A 19,896-nucleotide genomic window follows, 5' to 3' on the forward strand; every position below is an offset into this window, starting at 1 on the left:
CAATTCTATAGGAAAAGAATACACTTTCTAACCAATGGTAGTGAAACAACTAGACAACCATATGCAAAAAAATACATGAATCTCTATTAAGAGTTTGCACTATACACAAAAGTGAACTCATAATAGATCAGAGACCCAAATGTGCAACCTAAAACTATAAAATTACTAGGAAAAAATGTAAAGTCGTTGAGTCCTTGGGTTAAGCAAAGAAGCATGTGATACACAAAGGAAAGAAAAAACTGATCCATGGGAAAAAAACGGATAGACTGGACCTCATCTAAATTATAAATTTCTGCTCTTTGAAAGAAAATGAAGACAGGCTATAGATTGGGAGAAAATATTTGTAAAATGCATATCTGTAAATAACTTGTACCCAGAATATATAAAGTACTCTCAAAATTCAATAATTAAAAAAAATTCAAATGAGCAAATGATTTGAAGAAATACTAAAGTTGTCTAAAGCACACTCTCCCAAATGAGTTCTTTGTACCAAAAAATTCAAATGAGCAAATGATTTGAAGAAATACTAAAGTTGTCTAAAGCACACTCTCCCAAATGAGTTCTTTGTACCCAATATGAATATTGGGGTCTGCCAACCTCCTTGATGATCCAGTTAAAAGAGAGCTGGCTGCCCTGGATCCATAGGGACCAGCACAGGAGGCAGCCTGTGTGAACAGAGGTGAGACTCACTCTGCCCTTCCCTGCCAGCTCTTCCGCCCAGTACACCCGCAGGCCAGTCCCCGAGGGCAGCCAAGGCTGGTAAGCTAGGCCATGATTGGAGCAGGAACAGCAGGCACCTAATCCCACTTCCTTTTCTGCGCCAAGTGGAGGCATGAAGGAGAGCACATCCTCTTGGCCACTGAGACAGAATGTGAGCCACAGGAAGAGTGAAGGATGCGGTCATCTCCAGACACAACTCCTGGCCTCTGGTTATTCTAGGAGAGGGTGGAACATCAGGGCCGAGGCTGTGGAAGACGGCATCTCCCAAGCATGAGGTACAGCCCACTGGCAGCCTGTGAGCTAACAGGGACCCATACCTCACGTTCACAGGGCTGAATCATACCAAGAGAAAGTTATTCCCTTTTCAATTCTCGTTCAATCCTTATTACATCAAAAAGGAAGTCTCAAATTGGTGGCACTACATTTTTACCAGTTCTTTAATGCCCAGATTTGGAAAACACTGAACTGAGCTTGTTACAGCTTACTAGCCAAGATGGCATAGCGGTGTGTGTGTGTGTGGGGGTGGCACCTAGGGAACACCAAGGGCGGGAGCAGGAGCCTGACCTTGGCTTCCAGTGACCTGCAGCCCAGGCTGGGCTGGTGAGAGGGTGGGGCTGGGCTGTCTCTGGCTGGTGCCCGAGCTGGTGCTGTCTGGGGAGCCGGGGCCTTCACCGAGCTTCTGGAAGCAGGCTCGGCAGCAGCGCTCCTTCTTGCCCCCATGCTTTGTCACAGCATAGTTGTTGCAGCAGTAGTAACAGAAGATGCGGCCACATGACCTGGGGACAAAACAAGCATGCGCTGTGAGGACGATGAGCTCTGGGCTTCATGCTGTCTGCTCAGTACCAGAATGGGGCTGTGTTGGGTTCTGGATGCCATGTGGCTCTCAACACACCTGGCTCTGCCCCCACTTCAGAGTGTGGCCTTAAGGCACATTTGATAAAATGCCAATAAAGCCATCCTGGTAAGCTTAGTGGGAGAATGTTTTATTTCCTAAGGTCGTGGGAGACCAGAGGATAAAGTGTGTGGCTGAGTCCATCTTCCCTGACACAAAAATTCGGGTGTGGCCGAGGCCCTGAGAGACAACAGACGCCCCCCTCCAGGCCTACACCCCCCTCCAGGCCTACGCTGATGAACTCCCTCTGCTCTGGCCACAATCCCAGACTCATTTTTGCCTACCCTTCTTTGGGCCTTAGGGGAGTATCTGTTCTCTGTGTTCTTCCAGTAAAGCCTCAGACCCCACTCTCCTTGGGTTCCAGGAATACTGTTTCCCCTCTGGTCCCTGCAGGCTGAGGAAGGGTCCAGGGCTGTAGGTCTGGGTGCTCCACATCCCTGTGGGTCCCCTTAACTGCACCCACATATCTGTATTAAATGCTTTTCCCCTCCAGGGACTCCTGAGTGTCCTGCTGTTACCCTGCCTAATACACCCTCCTTGTCCAGGTCCCTTACAACCAAAAGGCACCATACTCTCTGTGAGCAGTGAGCCTCAATATCAGTGCCTGTGAGAGCCATCTGCCTTGGTTCTGGACCCTGCCAGGGCCGGTGGTGATGGCCCGAGCGCTGCCAGCTGACCTGCAGTGGTGCCGCCGCACCATCCAGCTGAACTCCCGCTTGCAGTCGGAGCAGTGGTTCACCTCCGAGTCCCCGAGCCACCTCTCCTCAGCACTGAGCTTCTGTTGGAATTCCAGGGCATCTGACTTCTGCCAGAGTGCATCCTTGTCCCTGGGACAAAGCCACATTAGAAAAAAAGGAAGAATCCATGAAAACCAGAGAATTATCCCTGATTCCTTTCAAGAGACAGACTCCAAATTTCCCAAGACACAGAAGGAAAATTCACTTGAGCCTTGGAAGCACACCACACTCTAGGTCTCCTGTCACCCATATCAGCTGCAGACTTAGTAGGACCCTCCCGAACAAACCCAGGTGAGCAATGGTGGGACACTGAAATCCACTCTCACAAGGCTGCCAAGGGCCTGAGCAGAACCTGTACAAGAGTGTGTGTTGGGGGGAGGGGGAACTTAACAACAGAACACAAGCAGATGGGGTGGGGGGACATTTCCCAAGAAGAGTCCTTTCAAGAAATGTTGCATTTCTTTAAAGAAACACCAGGCTTGGGGGAAAACTCCAGCCACCTGCTTATTGCTACACCCCTGCATTCACCTAAGCAGCTCTATCAGCCGTTCCTCCAGGTACTTCTTGGTTCTAGTCAGGTCATCCAGGTCTGCCAGCATCTTCTGGTCATTCTTCTCCCGGTCTGTCACCTCCTGGGAGAGTTTGCTGCAATACTCTTGGATTTTTGTCATGGCTTTTTCAAGTTCCTTCTGGGTCCTGGGGGAAGAGCAGTACTTTTTCTGATTACCTACTACTCCCAGCTTCCCCTATGCCTCTGGGCTGACCCAGGCCTCTACTGAGGGGGTCTCGCCAGCCTCCCAGCCTTCCCCACCCCCCACACTGTGAAGGAGACTCTTGGCACTGCCTGCTCACAGGTGGTGCACTCCCCTAGTCTCGAAGAGCCCCTCACACACTCAAACTCTTCACCCCCCCAAACACCAAATACAAGGGGCATTCTAGAAAAGCAGGTAACCTCAGATCACTCAGAGCACCCAGGTTGAGTTGAACTCTAGGCAGGGACCGAGGTTAGAAGAGGAGCCTGTAGGACAAGGCTCAGTGGACAGTGATGGGGGTATTTGCAAGAGGAAAAAGGAGTCAGGACAGAAAGGACAGAGGGCCACAGCTTCCTGGAGGTGACCCCATGGAGGACAGTCTTCCATGTGTCTTTGCAACTCTACATGGGGCACGGTGCCGGGCACACAGTAGGCACTCCATCTGCACAGACTGTTGGGAGGACTGAATGGGCAACTACATGCAAAGTACGCCCGCTCCATTTCAGGCAGTATTTAAGCGTTTGCTGCTTTTATTACCATTATTATATGCCAACTTTTACTTGTGGTTAGTTTTTCCAGAACATGACGTTACTGGACAGCATACGCCTGCCAGGGTAAGAAGGGCCCTGCTGTCTACAGCACTGTGACAGGCAGATGCCAGGTTCTCAGTGGTGCATCCGCCACACGCACTCTCTGAGTCTGTGGCTTTTCTTGAAAAAGGACTTCTTCAACTTCATGAGTGGCTGACTTTCTAAATGACTGCACCCAGCACCCCCGTCCCGAAAACTAGCACAGGCCACGTGGGAGGCTGGCGTCACCCACCTGTCCAAGTTCTCGCGCAGGGCGGCTCCCTCCTCGTTCCTCTTCAGCAGCGCGGCCTGGCACTCTGAGAGGTGGCTGCTGGTGTGGCTCAGCTTCTCTCCCATGTCTGCCTGGGCAGCCTGGCACAGGACACCGGTGAGAAGACGCTCAGCTTGCAAAAGCATGCGCCAGGCACCATAAAGTGACTGTTGTGCTCTCTACCCCATCTAACGGTCACTTCTAACTGGAGGGACTTTTGTTTTAAAGTTCAAGAAGCCAAGAACCTTTGTTCTACATTTGTGGAGTGCGACACACTCTGATTTGTTATGTGCCTTAAGCATCAACTGCGACTGGTTGTGGCAGTTGGAGGGGTGGTAGGTATCAGGATCTCTTATGGTGGGGGTGGAGATGGGATGGCAGGGAGCAGGGTTCAGTTAAAAAAAAGTCACTGCCCTGAAGACTGTGGTTTCAGAAACCAGCCCTGTTCCTGCTCAGTTCAGAATTACTGACTTAGAGCACATCTGCAGGGATGACTAAGAAGGACAACTTATTTCCTTTCCATGAGGCTAGGTGAAAAACATTTGGCAGCTCCAGCCAGGTGTCCAAAGAGTGAAAAAAGGGACTGTGATACAAACTTGGGGTATCTACAAAAGTGAACTGATGACAGCTTCAACTTGGGAACTGGAAGCCCTACAGGGATCCCCTCAATGGTCCAGCGAAAACCACACCAGATCCCCTCACCCCTGAAAGGTCCACACACTGAGAGCAGAAATGACCAGGCAGAGGCTACCACACCGGTCTCCCCAGCCCAGGTGGCCTGCCACTGATCAGGGCCCCCAGAGGTGCACTCCCTGGGGACAGGCCTACCTCCAGCTTCCCCACAGCTTCCTGGGCAGCCCGAAGTTGCTGACCTCGCTCCTCGAGCTGGCCCTGGAGGCTCCTGCACTCTTCACTGGCAGTCTAGAGAGGACGAGAAAGAGATCACAGAAGTGGGGTCTTTGCTCTGAGACTCCCTCAGTCACATCCCCAAAATGGGTAAAAAACAAGCTACCTCTCTCTTTCCCCCTCAAACTGAGTAAGCTTTGGGATTCATTGGTAACAAACCCCTTCAAGCTTACTAAGAGACTTAGCTTGGTCCCCAAACTTAGAATTTCATTTCTGCAAGGGAAAACATGGCCTTTGAGCCACGTGGAGCTACATAGGATGGGGTGACAGAGTAGGAGGCAGATCTGTGGAAACAAACACAATAGTTGTGTAAGAGCAGAGTGTCAGAAGTGGCCTGAGAGTGCAGACCTGGATACAGACAGACAAGGGATAAGCATTGGAAGCCAAAGCTGTCCTCACTCTTAACTCCTTTGTGCAGTATCAAAGGCAGTGGTAACTGCCATTCTCATCTATTCCAAGGGCCCTGGGATAACTGAGTTAGTTCCCCCCAACAGCACCTGCTATCAGAATGGCACCTGAAGGGACACAGGACTCAAGGCACCCAGGAACTGCTGGCATCTGCAGCAGGTTATAGAGGCTACAGCAGGGGTCTCAAACTCACATGCCCAAAAGGGCTGGGTAGCTACATAAAGGGTTGCAAGGAAATACCAGAGGATGCATGTCCCCTTTAACGTGGGCAGCCCCCACCCAGCTCCTGCTGACCGCTGCCACACTGGGGATGAGGGCACAGGCTTTAAGATATCTCAAGATGTCAAAAGCGCCCAAACTGAATTTGTAAACACCCTGCTCTTTAAAATGTTGACTAATAATTAAAAAAAAAAATTCTGTGTGGGCCAAACTTGTCTGCTATGGCTTTCAGTTTAGACTTCTGGGCTAAGGCATCATTCCCCAATGTCACGCCTCTAGCACGTTCCTGCAGAGGACGCTATGAGCTATGGTGGTTGGATGGGACTATGTTTGCCTGGGCCCTCAGGACATTCTTAGGTCCTCATGTGCCAAGTAGCTGAAGGTACATCCTCTTCCCTCATGAACCCAGCAGGTCCTGCCGCAGGAGACAGGTGCAGCCCCATGGTCAAGGCTAGGATTACCTTAAGTTTACTCTGGTAGTCCATGATCTCGGTGCTCAGTTGGAACTTGAGGGTGTCAAGCTCCTGGTGGGCAGTCTCCTGAAGGCTCTGGGCACGCTGCTCAGCCTGGGCCAGCTGGGCCTGCAGGCCAGGCAGTGAGCTGGCCGCCTCCTCGGCCACCTTCAGCCTCTCCTGCAAGCTCTCCTTCTCTCGCTGCAGGCCTGCCACCTGATGTTCTAGGCCCTCTCGCTCCTTTGTGGCTGCCTCTTTGGCATCCTGGAGCTCCTGGATGGCGCAAGCCAATACCCCCTCCATCTGCTCCTTCTCCGCAGTCAGTGCGCAGACCTGGATGCCGAGCTCGGCAGTGTCTGTGTTGGCCCGGTGCAGCTGCTCCTGCAGCTCAGCATGTTCTAGCTGGGCTTCCTGGGAGCTGCATTTAGTCTGGGACAGCTCCTCCTGCAGGGTCTGGAGTTCCTCCATCCTCAGATGGGCCTCATAGGCCCTCTCCTCCTGCAGTGTCCCTTCCTGGTCTGAGCACTGCAACAGCTCCTGGACATGGGCCCTGTTGAGGGCTTCGTTCTGCTCCTTCAGTTGCTGCACAAGGACCTTGTGCTCTTGCAGAGTTGCTTCAGTCACACTCAGCTGGCTCTGCACCTTCTCTTGGTCACCCAGGACTGCCTGGAGCTTGGCCTGGAGGTCCACCACCTCAGCCTGCATTCGCTGAGCCTCCCCCTGATGGACCTCCAGCTGTGCCTGAGTTAGGGCCAGCTGGGCAGCTAGCTCCTGGGATGCATTTTCTTGAGGTGGGCTGAGCACCTGTTGGCCTTTTTCTGCTGTGAGGGTCTCAATCAGCTGGGTCTGCTGCTGGCACTGGCTCTCCAAAGCCCTGAGCTCCCCTTCTCGGGCCTCTGCCAGCTGCCGGCACTGCTCCATCTGCTCCCGCAGCTGCTGGCACACAGCCTCCTTGCTCTGTAGGGCAGCCTCCTTCTCTGCCATGTGGGCTCTCATGGTCTCCTTGGCCTTCACAACAGCCAGGAGGCTGGCCTCCATCTGGTCACCCATCTGCCGGATGCTGGCTTGCTTGGACTCCAGGGAGGTCAGGGAGCCCTGGATGGCTGCCTCCCGCCGCTGTAGTGCCTGGTAATCAGCCTGCAGGGCCCGCAGCTTGTCCTCCAGGAGTTGGTTGCGTGCCACCATACTCTGCAGCTCCTTCTCCAGCTCCCTGTTAGCCTGCTGCAGCTCCTCCTCCTGGCTGCTCCCTTGCATCTTGGTACCATCCACCAGTCCCTCCTGCAGGCCCAGAGCCTCTCTCTTCTCACCCTCCACGGGCAGTCCTGGGCCCGGCTGTGCAGCAAGCCGCTCCAGCATCGCCACCTTCTCGCTGAGGCGGTCTTTGTCCTGGATGAGTTGCTTCTTCTGCTCCTCCAGGTCACTCACGTGCTGGCTCACCTGTGCCAGCTGGGTCTCCAGGAGGCGCAGCTGCCGTATCAGGGACCTGGCCTCCCGCTGCAGCAGCTCCTTCTCCTCTCGCTGCCGCCGCTCCTCTTGCCTCACCTCTGCCAGCTCTTCCTCCATGGTGCTCATGTGGGCCAGCGACTCCTGGAGCCCTCGCCGGAGCTGGGTTGTCTCCTTCCTCTTCCCAGACAGCTCTTCCTGGAGGGAGGCCATCTCTCTCACGACACGCTCCAGGCCAGCCCGGGACTCCTCCTTCAGCTGCAGCTCCTTGGCCAGCTGCTCCAGCTGGGCACTCTGCTGCCTATTGAGCTCCTGGACCTTGGTGCTCTCCTGTTCTAGGGATTGAAGTTTCTCCCCCAGCTCCTGGATCGCCAGGGCAGAGGCACAGAGGTTATGCTCCTGCTGCCCCTGTGTGTCCAGGGCCACATCTGCCTTCTGCTCAGCCATGCCCGGCAGATCTGGGACATTAGCCAGAAGCTGGTTCTTCCTGCCCAGTGAGTCCCTCATGGCCTCGAGCTCCTGCGCCAGGTGCTGCAGCATGGATTCCAGCCGCCGCAGGGCAGAGTGGTCATCTCCCTCCTTCTCCATGGCACCTAGCTCCAGAGCTTGCAGGCACTTCTGCAGCTCTTCCACGGTGCTCTGTGTGGCCTGGGTGACCTCCCACTGCTTCTGTAGCTCAGTCATCATGCCAGTGAGGCGAATGTTGTCCTCGGCTGCAGAGCGACCCCTCTCCCTCTCCATCTGAAGTTGCTCTCCCTGTGAAGTGACAGCTGCCCTCAGCTCCTGGTTCTCTCTGTCCAGCTGCTGTATGCGCTCTTGCAGCTGCTTCTCCCGCACCTCCAGCTGGTCCAGCTCCACCCGCATCTCATCAAAGCCCTCCAGTGCCTCGTTGTTTAAGGGGCTGTTCAGGTCAAAGCTGGAGGTCATTTCCTGAGTCTGGGGGGAAACAGGACACACAAAACAAAAAAGTGGTACTGGGATGAAACTACATGGCTACCTGGAAAAGCTTTAGAGTTTAATGAAAACAGTAGTAAAAATATAGCAATTACATGACCTAAGGTTAGTCCATCAAGCTATTCAAAGGACAAGAGCCCCTTTGCTCACAGCACCTGAGAGCAGCACATCCTGAAGACCAAATGCCACACACGTGAGCTCCCCGAGACTCAGAACTCGTATTTCCCATTCAGCCTCCTGTAGCGTTTAACATGATGATGTTGGCTCTTAAATAACTGAGGCTATATTTAAACTACTGTCCACCACTGCACTACTCCCACAGCTCCTGTTGTGATTAGACCACAAAGAGGGTAAAGGGTTAGTTAATTTTCTGCTCTTAATATGCTGCTTAAGTTGATTCTTTTTATCATTTTGTTAATTTCAGCGTTCTTTCCCACAAGACTATATACAGCTATGACACATTCACATTTCTAACAAAACGAACCTATCCACTAACATTTACTGAGCACTTGCTGGGTCAAGCCCTTACGCACCGTATACGTGCTCCCTCACTCAATCTGCACAGCCACCTGATCAGCTACAGTGATTTTACGATTCCCATCATATGGATGAGAGAGCAGAAACTTCCAGAGGGCCAGTCATCTTCCCACAGTTGGTAGGCAAAAGTCAGGATTTGACTTAGCTGCTTTTAACCACAGTGTTAAACTGCTTCTTTTCAAATACTTTAAAAGCTTTTAAAAGAATTTACTTTTTAAGAGGCCTAAATTCTATTTGGTTATAAAAACCTGGACTTTAGAAAACAGTGGGTATAACTGAGGATTTGTTGCTCTGGGTGGAACAAAAGGTTTCTGAAAGCATCACCCTGAACTGGAGGGGCAAGAACAAACCCTGGTTGACATGAAGGCGAGGAAATGCCCAGCTTTTCTGGCATTACCTGCAGGTAGCTGCTCACCAAACTGCTCATGCTGGAACTTCGGCTCGGGGGTTTCCACATGAACGCAGAAGAGCCAGGGCCCAGTGTCCTCCTGCAGGGCCACAGAACAGACATGCCTATATCAGAGCAGGAAACACACACACACACACACACACGAATGGTGGTAGGGGCAATGTCCTCCCAAACAGAGTACGAAGAGCACATTTACATTGGTCTGTAACAAATGGACTCCGCTGCTAAAGTTTAAACACAATGGCTTTCCTCCCAGTGCCAGAAAAGAACTGAGTAAGCATAATATGTCCCAATTTTTGGTTTACATTTTCCTTAACTTTGGTGCCCGCCAGTCTGTGTGCTAGTGAGGAGGAAGGAGCAGTCCACGAGGTAAGTAAAGGTCACACTGTGCACAGGGGCTCATGGTCACTGCTCCATGGGCCTGCTCTAGCTTAGATAGCTGCACCGGACAGTGGAGCTACAAGAACGCTTCCCTCACTGCAGAAAGGTCTACTTGACAGCCTAGAAACACAAGACTTGTATGACAATTCCCGTTTGGTAGGCATAGCGCAGACTATACACATTTTTATTTAAGCAGGATCTTCTCCTTAATCTACAATTACTGTATTTTAAAATGTGTTGGTCTCCACAACCCAGCAATTCTACTTCTCAGTATCCACCCTACAGACAAGTCACATACACATGTGCACAGGAGACATATGGGCTGTTCTTGGCAGCACTGTCTGCAGTCGGGGAGAAAGTGGAAGCAGCCTAACTCTATATCACTGGGGCAACAGACAAACTGCGGTTTATTCACACAACATAAGACTCCACACCATGGGTCAGCAATCTTGTTGGAAAGGGCCAGACATAAATATAAATATTTTGGGCTTGCAAGCCTATGGTCTCTGCCACAACTCGACTCTGCCCCTGCAGGATGAAAGCAGCCACAGACGACATACAAACGACAGGCAAAGCTGTGCTACACACTGCCCTGAGAGGGGGCTGCGGACCCTACTCTGCATCTATAGAGCTCCACGTGCCAGTACGAATGAAAACCTCAGAAACAATGCAGAGTAGGAAAAGCAAGTCGCAAAAGGACAGCCATCTCACGACTCAGTGTGTGCCAAATAAAATGACATGTGCATGAAATATTCATGTATGCACGTGGTAAAACAATTCCTGCCTCAATTATCAATGGATACGAAAACTGACAGGCGAGAGATTTATTAGAAGAAACAGTATAGTGAGCTAATCTCAAAGTATTTTACCACGAGATACATATTAACCGCAATAGGAGAAAACAGTCACTTTAGGAGAAACCCGGCAAACGCCACCTGGGCCAAGTGATTGTGGTTAATGGCACTCGTAACGAAACAAATCAACACAGTGTGTCCCCAGACAGATAGCGCTGAGAAGGGCACAACATCGGAGGTATTCCTGCCCAAAATGCTCACCCTGAGTCTAACAATGAGAAAACACTAGACAAACTCCAATTCAGGAAAATCTTACAAAATAACTATACTTTAAAAAAATGCCTGTGCTATGAAAAACAAAAACTGAGTGAAAGAGAACTGTCCCAAGTTAGAGATGTAGACAATGAACTGCACCATGTGGTCCTGAATTAGAAGACATTACTGGGACAACACTTAGTTTTTAAATAGGGCCTGCAGACTAGACAGCAGTGTTGTGTCGATGTTAGTTTCCTGATTTTAACAATCATGCTGGAGTTGTATCCTTGGTTTTAGGAAATGCAGTGAAGTGCACTGGAGAAAAGGAAAATCTCTCCAGCAGTGCAGGCAAGAAACCAATGCAGCTGAAGAGGGTGAAACAATTGGGGTGAAACGCCGGCAGGTGGGGAGTCGAGGGGCGGGCAGGTGAGTCCTCTGAGCTGCTCTTGCAGCTTTTCTGTAATTCCGAAGTAACTTCAAAGTCAGTAAGCCGCAAAAAGACATGTGAAGTAAATATGGCAACATGTTAGCTACTAAATCCTGGTGGTTGGTACATGGGTATCACTATATTCAGTACTATATTCTCCACATAGACAGCATGTCCTAATACAAAACATGAAAACTGAAATTTAAAAGGCCTAACAGAAAGTAAAACAAAGAATGCTGCACTTGAGTCTGGGACCCTGGCCCTGCTGCCCAGCAGCTGTGCGACTTTGGGCAAGTCCCTCCTCTCTGAGGCCGTGTCCTCAGCCCCTCCCTCCTGGAGTGGTTGGGAGGATTCAGCTGGAAGACGTGTTGAGTGTCATACCCCTGTAAAAAGTGAAAACACAGCAGCAACCCTTCCATGGATGGGCTGTAGCTGTCACTCCCTCTTACTGCCTGGAAGGCCTCCATAACTCCCTAAGAACACAAATGGGAAAAAGCCCATCTGCTCCTCCCCAGACTTGCACACAAGTCCCTTAATACATATAAAAACCTTGGGTTTTGCATATACATTTCCACTGACTCATACTACCTAGCCAGTTAGGTTAGCTTAAGGTTAGAGCCTTTAGACGTTACTGTGAGTCACAAACAAAATCTGTAAAGTTAACAGGAGTAAGAGTTGCAAAGTTTTCTGTATTTACTGAGCAAACAAAAGTGCTTTGAGTAGACTGGTGGCAATCTTCAAAACTTCAAACATCCCTCCCCGCCCCCCCATCTTTTAACCAAGCAATCAGTCACAATACCTGGCAAACGTCGGCCAGGCAGCATCTAAGTCGTAGCCCCTGGATGCCAGGTCAAACTGAACGTCAGTCAGCTCGTAGAGGTGGCCCACAATGTCAGAGCTCAGCCTTGACTTCAGAAAGGGGCTTCTTGCATAGTACCAGTCACTGCAGGGAAAGATAACAAGGTACAATTACAAGGCTGATGCAGGTAAGGAAGAGGTGAATTTAACCAGTCTGCTCAGCGTGGCTCTGCCTCCTCCACTGCTAACTTAGGTTACTCAAGTAAAAAGTAAACAGATACAACATGCACCCCCACCCCCATCTGCTTTTCGCTGCAGGAGCTCATAACTCTCCAGTAAGCTGGCTCTGCTTCATGGAAATTGCTAAGATGAACTAGAAACTTATAGTTATTATTTATATCATATCTATTTTCCCAAAAAGGATATGAGAAACCTTAAATCTCCATTACTTGCCCAGAAAGGGCAGTTATAGGGGAAAGAACATTCCTTTTGAAAGATAAATATCCTCTCCTCCTGCTCTTTCTGGAGCGTTCAATACAGGACATGGAGCTCGCTGCTAATTTCTGTCCTGACACCAATTTCAAGACAAAGAACAAAAGACCTGCGCTGAGAGGTGTCTGTTGTTTCGCTTCCCAGGAGCAGGGAGATTTTAAAAGGACACACTGGTGAGTTTAAAGAGCTCCTTGGCTGACGCCCATGAGCTGTGGTTCACTGGGAGCCAAGCTGTTTATGACAGTTTTCACCAAACGCCTAGAACCTGCAAATCAAATGTATGAGGAAGGTTCTCTCAACTCACAGGTGATTCTGCTGAGAGGCCAGGCCCACAACCCACTGGTGACCAGTGGGGTATGTCCATTCATTAGTGCCAGCACCAAGGACATGCCACCCCCAAGGGAAAACTACCTGGCAACCTGGACCCAAGTTCCTGCTTTAGGATGCAGACTTAGTATTGGTGGGGCCTAGAGAAGGCATCTGGAGCCTCCCTGAGCCTCATTTCCCTCACCTGTCAACTCTCAGTGCTACCTGCCCCACATGTGTCAAGGACTGTGGGAGAGAGGGGAGAAGAGGGTGACAGGTATGGAAGGGCTCTGCTTGTGTCAGGGTGCGACACAGAGAGGCGCTACAGCTGTCATTATATTAACCAGGGGACTTGGGTTCCTCTGTGAGTGGCGGGGTCAGCCTAGCACTGCTGTGTACTCACCTGGTCACCTTGGTGTTCATGAAGCACTGCTGTAGGGTGTCTGCCAACCGCTGGTGCACCAAGGAGTAGCGGATGAAGGCTCTTCCTTTCCCCAGAGATGTTCGGAGCTGGAAGAAGACAAGAAATGAAGAACTGTTAGCCTAGGTCTTAACAGACACCTGGTCTCATAGACAGCCTGCATAAAACAGAAACAGGGCAGAGAACGTCACCTGATTCTACCCTATACATGTCCCTCAAAGGACACAGAACCGTGGCCTAAAGTGGGTCAACTTCTTCCAGGCGTCCACCCAAGAATAATCCATAGACTCCAGCAAACATGTTAAGAAAGGTATGTTCACGAGAGGCTCTCCAACATCCGTGGGTTCCCCTGCCTTGTCACTGTCCCTCCTCTACTCCATCAGAACTTCTGGGTTTGGGGTCAGAGAAGAAACTGTATAATTTAATTTGGAATATTTAGAATAAAACCTGGAGGTAGATAATAAAGCGCTTCTCACACCAGGAATGAGCCTGAGCGAGAGCTGGTCTCCGTGTGGCTAATGTCTGGGCTGTTCTGGGTCTTGGGAAAAGAGCTGCAGGGAAAGAGGCCTACAGGGCTTGGCTGAGCCCCTGTGGAGGGGGAGAGAGGAGGGCAAAGGGAAGAGATGTGTAAGGCGGATTTTGAGGAAGTTCTGATGGATAGATAACTGCCTCCTCTGTGTCCTCATGAAACCATCAGTAAAATGCATGTGTGGTTAATGCTTTCCTAGTCGGATTTCTCTGCAGCTATACCACTCACTGCATAGTCAGAAGGCACCCAGGGGGTGAGAGCAGGGGTGTCTCTAGGTGGCCCAGTCACACTGGGATAATGTAAAAACGAGCATGGTTCTATTTCAGGAAGTCTGAGGCTGATGGAGAGCCTGGGTGCAGGCCTGTCTTTGAGACTTCTCCCCACTGTGCCAACACATGGCTCCTGAAGGTTTCTGGAAGCTTGCTGTGGAGATGGGGTATGCTGGTCAGACTCTGCCAGCTGGAGACACTCAGCCACCAAGATGGATGGAATCAAGGGGACAGCCACAGAAGCACATGAGACCAGTTTGCAGATCAGGATTCATACAGCCACAGCTTCTGCCCCAGAGGACCAAGCAGCTTTTAGCTCAGTGCTATATGATTTCTGACTGTGGACTCAAGGAAATGATGCCACAACATCAAGTTATTTTAAAAAATAAAGAGGTGTAAAACCTCAAGAATTACAAAGGCTGCAGACATATTTTCATGAGTGAGTTCTGTGGGCTTGGGGTAAAGTCAGGATGCCTGGAGATGCAGGTAAGTGGCAGTCTGATCCCTGGCTTCATAGAAACCACTGTGGCCTATCTACAGAGTCAGTCATGGCAGACGCCTGGGGGAGAATCTTGATGACAAGCCACGTCCAAGTACTTCTGCCACTGATGAGTGATGTGAGAACACAGTGTCCAGTGGCGAGCACTAGGGCACTCAGGCAGCCGCGGGCAGTTGAGCCAGGCGCTGTGAAGCAAAGCATGTCAGTCATATAAACACCTCTGCAGAGGCCCCACGGGCTGAGTGAGCACCTCACACAACAGCCATGTCCCTGAGCTCCCAAGGAAGCAGCTTGTCTTTCTTAGCAAAATGGCCACTAAACAGCATTTAGGACATTTACTTTTTTTTAAAATATATCTTTATTGATTTCAGAGAGAGGAAAGGAGAGGGAGAGAGAGAGATAGAAACATCAATGATGAAAGAGTCATTGATCGGCTGCAGCCCGCAACCCGGGCATGTGCCCTGACCGGAAATCGAACCCTGATCGCCTGGATCCTAGGTCGACGCTCAACCACTGAGCCACGCCCGGCTGGGCAGGACATTTACTTTTTTAATGGAAAACGTGTGAGTCTATATTTTTAATCAGGTCTATTAATGGAATTTATTTTATATGTGTAAAAGGGATTATTTATTTTAAGATGTCTTTTTAAACATCCCTTGGGGAGGAGAGCAGCAGCTCCTTGTACTACAAATGAAAGTACTGCACAAGCTTTTTACTTTCCATTCTTTGAAACCATGGGTCCACTTTCATGACCTAATTCCTGAAATTTTTTAGCATTTAATCGGAACTCATATGCACATACCAGGAAGCGATACAACAGCAGCAAAGGACAGGAAGTCTGTAAGGTACATGAGATCCAATTCTGCTTTCAGCCAGGCCATGTGCCAGGAGCCTGGCGCCAAGCTGCACCTGGTCCTGCTCCTGACATCGTGGTGAGACACACGCGGTCCAGCCTGGGTTGCTTTAGTCCAAATGGCTGCCTCCCACCCCACGGGGCTGGAGAAGCTGTGCAATGCTCTTATCCATTAATCTTTACCTTCTGGCTTGCTGGGCTGGATGGCGCTTGATTGCTGACTGAAGTTAACCCAAGTATCCAGCAGCCAGCCCATCCTGCCTAGTGACATCCCAAGCCTAGTGGTGCCCCAGAGAGTAGAGTCTTCAACAGATGAGACAACTGGACCCTGTTGCAAGTGGGGCCTATGCCAGCCACCAAAACCTAACTATGTTTGTACAAACAGGGAATGCATTTAGTTCTAGAAGGCAGTTTCCCTGGCCTTGAAAGGTCTGACTGCATTATGAGAAAAAAGAACTCGCTAAAAAGCAGATGGAAGCATTTCATAACCCTGGACAATGAGGATTAAATTTATTTCCAGACTCCAGCTGCTGGAAGTCATCAGTTGAAGGCTCTGGCTGTGAGGAGTACAAGATGAGAGTGGCAATGAGATCTATTTCTAGGTTATGAAGAGGAGGGTAACGGTGGGCGGCCTCTCTAGATTTAGGGTGTATTCAACACTGCTCTACGTCACGGGCCCGAGGGTCCCACCAGGCAAGACCTCATAAGACCTGTGTGCGCTACACAGGCATTAAAGAAACTGGCAGAACAAACTCCTCCAAGTCGGGATCTTTCCTTGTTGTCTCAGATGTCGAGGTGCAGCTGGTGGAAAATACCCAGCCCTCGATGTCAGCGTATCTAACTGCCATTCTCTGTAAGAAGAAACCACCTGACTCCAGGGTCGGGAAGGAATTCTTCCCAGAGCACCTGACTGTGGTCTTCGCAGGAGGCTAGCCGAGGAGCACGGCTGCTGACTTTCAAGTGTCTTTAAACTTACAGACAAGACACTGAAAAGATGAAACGGTCAAACCCTCTAGGCTGCCTGTTCTAAATCTAGAGGGCTACTTGCTCCCTAATGTCCTTTACTCCCAGATGGACTAGGCTTATGAGAGAGATTCCTCAGGAGTGGGAGGAGGGGGAGAGGCAGAAATGAAGTGGGGGGAGGGAAAATGACTGTTCCAGAGTTCTCTAAAACAGTGAAGCTGTGGCACTTTGTTCTAGGGGCTCAGAAGTTTACGTGGGAAGCTGCTTAGCACACCAGCATTTAATGTCTCTTAAGATCCCACATCACTCTCCTCATTTCAAATCCAAGGTTTCTGGGAAAACCGTAGGAGAAACAGCCTAGCAAACATTAAAAATTTATCGACAAAACTTATTTTTAAAAGATACAGTATATCCCCAAGGGGCACCATGGGCAGACCACAGTGTGAACAACCCACTACTAGGTCACGTGTGGGTCCTGGTCTAATAACAAAGCCCGGCTGGGTAAACACTCACGTAGGCAGCTTCCCTGCACTAACCTTGGGCACTGAGTGTACCTGGACTAGATGTCTTCACACCCCCGTAAATCCCACTTCCTCACCTGACTGCCTGCAGCAAAGGTCTCTGCAAAGGGCTGCTTAAGGCCAGCAAGAGGAAGACGTGAGGTCCTTGACTGCTCTGCTTACCTCCGAAATAGACTTGACAAATCGGATCCCGTCGTTGGCTCCTTTCACCTTGGCCAGGCAGGCGCAGAAGTAATCCCAGTAGTCCTTCTTGTTGCCCAAGAGGGTGGCCTTTTCCTTCTGATCGAACTGGGTAGGGAAAGGGACAGAGAGAGGCGGTCCAAACCCACTGCCATTCATCTCATAAAATGATAAATAATAACAGCAGCTTCTTGGTTGCCTGATACTGGGCAAGACATTTATGGGCATTATTTCTATTTATTGTCAAATGAAGGTGTTTTAATCCCCAATTTACAGATAAGGAATCTGAGGCTGGGAGAGGTTAACTAACTAGCTCAAGGTCATACGACTAAGTAAGATTTAGGAATGGAAGCCCCCCCACCCAAGATTTATCTCTTGAAGAGATCTCTATGCACAGAGTTGGGTGGAAGACCACCAAAAGCCCTAGTTACAACTTTGATAAAGATATGTAACACCTTATGATAAAGAAATACAAGTGAAAAGTCTTAAGGGCAATATGAACTGTGTTAACTATGTCTCAACTTAGGGAAATGAGTTAGTGACATTTTATCCCAGTTACTCAAGTGTCACTGTTTTAATATACATACAATAAATTCAAATAAGTGTCAGCTATGAGTCATTTCAAATCCAAAACCAAAACGAGTTACATGAGGAAAAAAAAAAGGTCCATAAATATCTTCGTGATGTAAAACAGAACCAGCTGAAAAGGCATGCAACACACTGGAGGCATCTAATCTCCTCCAATATACCAGGGGTGGAGAACCTTTTTTCCGCCAAGGGCTATTTGGATATTTATAACGTCATTTGTGGGCCATACAAAATTATCAGCTTAAAAATTAGCCTGCTATATTTGTCAAACATTTAATGAACTCACCCCTAATGTGATGGCTGGAACTGCTTCTCTTTGGTGAGGCCTTGGCAGGGCCAGGCCAAATGATTTCATGCACCGGACAATCCCTACCCCTGCTATATATGCCTTGGTGGGATGTGATATTGCAAACTAATGGTGTTCGAGATGTACAGGTATATCTTTTTGTAACATTTTATATCACTTTTTTTTTTTTTACTATAGAAGACATGCATATACTGTTAGGAAATCTGGATAAAACAAAAAAATAGGAAAGAAAAAATTATAATGCCTAATATTAACTTCTGCTAATGCTTTGGTCCATTTTCTTCCTGTTGTAGTTGCCTGTATTTTTCTGCGTCTGCAGAGTTCTCTAGATCAGTGCACTTGAACCAAGCAGACACAGGTATTGTGCTGTGAGCGTTAAAAGAAAGCTTCCTGGGCAGACCTCAGAGATCTTGACTTGGGGGGTCAGAGTGGGAACCAAGAATGCATTTCATTTCTAGCATGCTCCCAGCTGATGTTGATCTATGGTCTGTGGACCACATTTTGGGCAGTAAGACTCTAAAACAGGCCTTTGGATCATCATCAGAGGGCCCACAGGCTCCTGGAAAATGTGCCTGGTTGTGTACACATATGCATGTCTATCTGAGGAGAGACTCCACAGCTTTCACCAGGCTTTCAAAAAGGGATGTGACTGCTTCCAAATTAAGGTCCCTGCTATACAGGGACCTTGTTACCTGCCTTAAGTTGACCTAAATCTCTAAAGAATATTCTGGATTCCCAAAATCATTCTAAGGGGCAATCTTCCGATTCCCTACAGGATGGCACTTCGGAGACCTGAGCTCTTGATGGGGACTGCTCTGACTTTCGGTCCAACCAGGATGGCTTAATGGCGCCACTGAGCTTTCTGGACCACATCCTGAATGCTGATGAGTCGCCAGAGGGAAATGAGACAAAAGGGCAGAAATCAGCACATTATAGAGTAACTTACTTGAAGGAGATACTCAAGTTTGTAAGAAAATTTATGCAAGCTGGTGCTGTCATCTGTGATGGGTTCCCCTGCTTCCTTAAATTCTTTGCTTAGTTCTGCCACAGCATCTTTAAGACAACAAAAAGAAACATGTAACCAGGTGGAGACCAACCTCAGAGAGAGAGAGAAGCAAAATAACCAGGAAGCAGGAGGCTGTGGTCAATGACGGCAAAGCACCTTGCAAACGTGAAGTGTCCACATCCAGGGGACAAAAGGCCAAGTCAGAAGGTGCTAAGGTGTCCCACGAGCCCCCAGGCACTTTGCAGCAGCTCACTGGGTGGGCACATTTCTGGGTCATTCCTGCAAGCCTACCATGTAGGCCTACTAATGTTTGGTCAACAAATGTTTGCTGTGCGGATGAATCATGCAGCAGCCCCCTGGTACTGACTGACAGCCAGAAGCCTTATCCTTTGTCCTGGCCATGTTTCTATGGCTCTTCACTATCACCTCACTGCTCAGTACACGGAAGTCAGGGCTTCAAGACCCAGAATGTGCAAATAATAGTAACAGTAACAGTTCTAAAAATGACAACAGGACGTGCTTCTGTTAACGGGGTACCTATGAGGGGCCAGGCCTCTGCAAGTCTTTCTCATTTAAATAGCACTATGAGGCAGGAACTGCCTTATTTCAACAAATCTAAGATGCAACTGATTTTAAGATGATCCCAACTTCAGAGCTGTTAAAATGTGAAAAAGAGTAAGTACAACCTAGTTTTCCAGACAAGGAGCTCACAGGGTCAGAGCTCTTGGCCATAGGTCATGAGTGATGGGCAGCAGAGTTGGGATGGGAACCTTGGCTTTCTGAAGGGATCCCCTACCCCAGATCGCACCTCTTAACTTCTAAGATAACTGACCTCCCTGTGCAGAAAAGGGGGAGAAGCACCTTCGACCCTCACTCAGCCTCTGCTATGAGGCAGAGGGACTGTTAGAAGCTGGGTTTGGTTTTGAGCTTATGTTCCCAGCTGAGACGACTGGAACATGCTGGACAAAACCACCTCCTGCTCTGACAGTTCTTAAAAGAAAAGAAGCCCCTAGGCCCTGCTCTCGAGCACTGTGGCTG

General features: G+C 49.5%; 1 protein-coding gene across 3 annotated transcripts in view; it reads right to left on the reverse strand.

Annotated features, from left to right (window-relative positions):
* The window catches only part of FYCO1 (FYVE and coiled-coil domain autophagy adaptor 1), a 64,127-nt gene that overhangs the window by 31,865 nt on the left and 12,366 nt on the right, over positions 1 to 19,896 (reverse strand). For all 3 annotated transcript variants that reach the window (XM_081160168.1, XM_081160170.1, XM_081160169.1), the window contains exons 3-13: positions 18,799 to 18,905; positions 16,940 to 17,065; positions 13,126 to 13,232; positions 11,926 to 12,069; positions 9,258 to 9,348; positions 5,936 to 8,305; positions 4,770 to 4,862; positions 3,924 to 4,042; positions 2,878 to 3,045; positions 2,290 to 2,439; positions 1,285 to 1,496 (exon numbers count right to left, since the gene is read on the reverse strand). In XM_081160168.1, the coding sequence (XP_081016294.1) occupies positions 1,285 to 1,496; positions 2,290 to 2,439; positions 2,878 to 3,045; positions 3,924 to 4,042; positions 4,770 to 4,862; positions 5,936 to 8,305; positions 9,258 to 9,348; positions 11,926 to 12,069; positions 13,126 to 13,232; positions 16,940 to 17,065; positions 18,799 to 18,905 (3,687 nt within the window). The remainder of the gene's footprint in view (positions 1 to 1,284; positions 1,497 to 2,289; positions 2,440 to 2,877; positions 3,046 to 3,923; positions 4,043 to 4,769; positions 4,863 to 5,935; positions 8,306 to 9,257; positions 9,349 to 11,925; positions 12,070 to 13,125; positions 13,233 to 16,939; positions 17,066 to 18,798; positions 18,906 to 19,896) is intronic.

This window comes from Miniopterus schreibersii (assembly GCF_964146895.1).
Source record: "Miniopterus schreibersii genome assembly, chromosome: 15".
In the NCBI taxonomy this organism is placed as follows: Eukaryota; Metazoa; Chordata; class Mammalia; order Chiroptera; family Miniopteridae; genus Miniopterus; species Miniopterus schreibersii.